Genomic DNA, 3,573 nt, shown 5'->3' with positions numbered 1-3,573 from the left:
GGAAAAAAAAATGCGCTCATTCCATCCGTGTGCGTGCGCCTTTCCTGCGTGTGGAATTTATACCGGATAAATGCAGGCTGTGGGCAGCTCCGCTCTTCTGCCTCGCTTGAGTCGACACAGATCATTAATAAAAGCGATTGATTGTTAAAAATCTCCCTGCCCTCCCCGAGAGGCTGCAGTCGGGGATGGGGCTGCGCTGCCCCAAAACCGCGGCCCGAGAGGAGGAAAATAGCCGGCCGTTACTATTATTATTAACATTATTATTAATAATGATAATAGCGATAAGGCAGAAGACTCGAAAAGGTCTCAGCGAGCCTCCGAACCCCCCCCCCCTCTCCCTCACCGCACCGCACGTAAATACGAGCCTGTTGCGGGCACCGCCATCCGTCTCCTTAAAAAGCCCGTAAACTTTATATGACACAATATCTAATAGTAATTTATTGGGGAGATACTGTAAATTCGAACTGTTTTAGTTTAATAAAGGAGCTAATTAACGAGAAGCCGCCTCGCTTTTGCAGCTGCCGGAGGGCCCCGAGGTGCCGTTGAGGAAGGGGAGCTTTTTGGGTGGGTGTGGGGGGGGGGGGGGAAGGGGGGAAGGTTGGGGGGCAAATTCATCTCCTCGTCGATGATTTGGTGCCAAAGATGACATTTTCGGGTCTCTCCTCAACCGCAGCGCTGGGAGCCGTTGCTTTCTTTTCTTTTTTCTTTTTCTTTTTTTTTTTTCCTTTTTTTTTTTTTTTAAATAAATTGCGTGATGGGATTTTATTTTAATTTTTTTTTTTTACGATGGAGGGGTGAAGAGGGCCGGGGTTGGTGGGGGGGACGGGGGGGGGGGGGGGGGGGGGAAGGCGTAAAAAAGGCGGAACTTGCTGTTGTGTTTTGTCTCGGCTGCCAGAGGAGGGGAGCCCCCCCCCCCCCCCCCCCTTCCCTCCCAGCGCAATTTGGGGCTCACGTGACCCCCCCCGGACCAATGGGGCTGAGCCGTCGGTTTAACTATGTTTAATGTCAGATAGCAATAAAGTAGAAGCTTTCGGTCAGGCCCGCGGAAATGGGCGAGCACAAACCTCCTTAATCCCGGCTTTGTGGGACCTCTGGTGAACATCCATACGGGAGACACTTTCTACTTCCCAAATTTCCGAACCTCCGGCGGGCAGCTGCCTGGTCTGCCGTCCTTATCGTACCCCCGACGGGACAACGTTTGCTCCTTACCCTGGGCGTCCTCGGAGCCCTGCAACGGGTACCCGCAGCCCTACCTGGGCAGCCCCGTCTCCATTAACCCTTCGTTCGGCAGAGCCTGCGATCTCGCCCGGGTGGAAGAAAGCAAATGCTACTACCGGGAGAGCTGCTCCGACACGACCGGGCTCAAACGGGAGGAGAGGGGCAGGGACAGTGCCTTGCTGCCCCTCGAATCCGGCCTTCCCAATGGCATGGGGGGCAATTTCAGCAAATACGACTATCCCGGAGCCGAGGCGGTGCCCCACGACCCTCCGTCGTGTCAATCCTTGGAGTCGGACTCCAGCTCGTCTTTGCTCAATGAAGGAAATAAAGGCACAGCGAGCGAAGCGGGGGGTTTGGTGTCCCCCCCTCAACCAAGGCAGCACTTTAGGCACCGGTGGTAAGACCCGGGAGGGTTTTTTTGTGGGTGGGGGGAGCCGGGATGGGGTTGGGGGGGGTTGGTTACCGGCTTGGGGCTGCTTGGTGGTGTGATTCATGGGCTCAGCGATGGGAAGCGGAGTGCCTATGTGAGCTGAGACCGCTAGGGGTAGCACCGAAATCCCGAATGTTTTATTAGGTGGTGCTTCTTTTAAAAGAAAAGGCTATAAACATGTAAATATCCCATAAAAAAAAAAGGAGGGGGGGGGGGAAGGAAGAGAGAGGGAGAGAGAGCGAGGGAAAGAGAGACACAGGGATTGAGCATCGCTCCTCCTCGACCGACGGCGCGGACGGGGTGGCAGCGCTTCTCGGGGACATCGAAGAGGTGTGTCCGCCCGAGGGAAGCGGGGAGTAGAGGGAAGGGAAGAAGGGGGGGAGGGGGGGGAGACGATGCTTGAAAAAATAATAAGAAGAAAATAACGCAGCCATCGGCTCTGCCATTTGGGCGCACTCTCCCACCACTCCCCACTGGCGCAGGGATCGGAGCGGCTGCGGATCCCTCCTGCAAGGATCTCCTCTCCTTTCTGCCCCCCTCCCCAACCCAAGCGTTGCTCCCCGGTTCCACCGCTCCCCCCCCCCTCTGGCTCCCCACGCGTGTCCTCCCCACGCGTCGCCCCGGGTGGGAGCTGAAAGCATCCCTCCATCCCTGCGGCCACGGGGACAGCGGGGCGGTGCGGGCAGCAATCCTTGGGGGGGCAGCCCCTTGTTTTTCTTCTTTCTATATGTAGATACAGAGAAGAGGGCATTTTTCCCCCCAGACGCTCAATTCTCCTTCTCGCTCCCCCCCCCCCCCCCCTCCTTTGCCAGGTGCTCCTTGGTACCCGATGCACACGCGGTCCCGGAAAAAACGCAAACCCTATTCCAAGCTGCAGCTGGCGGAGCTGGAGGGGGAGTTCATGGTCAATGAATTCATTACTCGCCAAAGAAGGAGGGAGCTCTCAGACCGATTAAACCTGAGCGACCAGCAGGTGAAGATCTGGTTTCAGAACCGACGCATGAAAAAGAAAAGACTCCTCCTGAGGGAGCAAGCCCTGTCTTTCTTTTAAAGTTCTAAAAGCGTCCGTATCGGGTAATAATAATAATAATAATAATAATAATAATAATAATAACAATAATAATAATAATAATCCATAGACTATCCAGCGTTCACCCGAGCTCTCGGGATTTTACCTGACCACTCCTCACCCCCCCACACGCACCCCTCCCCACTCAGAAATCAATGAATAAAGAGGTCCTGTTCACAAATAACCGGTTTCCCCTAAAACACGGAGCCCGACCGAAGCACGAGGACGCGCACCTCCTCCTCCTCCTCCTCCTCTTCCTCCTCGGGGACTGAACGGCTGCGGATGGGAAGATGCGGCCCCGAAGGCTGCGGCCCCCGGCGATGCTCGGGGAGGTTCGGCCCTCCGCCAGCAGCGCAGGTAGGGGGGGGGGGGGGTCCTGTGGGGAGGGGTGGGGGGTGGGAGGGTGGGTAGAGAGCGATGAGACCACGGAGAAGGGGAAATCCGCCCCGATTTGGGGGTTATTGGGTGGGAGAAGAGCGGCAATTAATTGAATAAATGAATAAATTCGTTCAAATGAAAAATGAGACCACAAATAGCGAGCTGGTGGGGGAGGCGGCGTCTTAAAGCACGGGACCCCCACCTGAGTGGGAGATGGATGGGGGTTTTTGTTTTGTTTGCTCAGCGCACGGTGCTCCCCAGATGCGGGTTTTGCTGTTTTTGCCGATGTGAGGCTTTACGGGGTTGGGGGGGAGGAACGGGGGGCGGACGGGGGGGATGTCAGTGTGTGTAGGAAGAGGAAGGAGACAAAGCCAGTGTGTATCTCCGCTGTATGTGGCATAATCTCTATGCGAGGTGTGCGCGTCCCACTGCATCCCTGCGGGGGGGAGGTGGGGGCTGCGCTGTCGGTGCGGCTGAC

At 56.2% G+C, this 3,573-nt stretch overlaps 1 protein-coding gene across 1 annotated transcript; it reads left to right on the top strand.

Moving 5' to 3' along the window:
* Positions 1-1,048: 1,048 nt before the first annotated feature.
* Positions 1,049-2,699, top strand: HOXC12 (homeobox C12; the record flags this gene model as incomplete). Its single annotated transcript, XM_079551040.1, is given in 4 exon segments — positions 1,049-1,060; positions 1,062-1,580; positions 1,582-1,615; positions 2,461-2,699. Coding segments are annotated over 4 exon segments (804 nt in total).
* Between the last annotated feature and the right edge of the window lie 874 nt (positions 2,700-3,573).

Source organism: Tetrao urogallus (assembly GCF_951394365.1).
Source record: "Tetrao urogallus genome assembly, contig: scaffold_330, whole genome shotgun sequence".
NCBI lineage: Eukaryota > Metazoa > Chordata > Aves > Galliformes > Phasianidae > Tetrao > Tetrao urogallus.
Note: the sequence above shows the minus strand (reverse complement) of the source record. Positions and strands in the feature narration are given on the sequence as shown.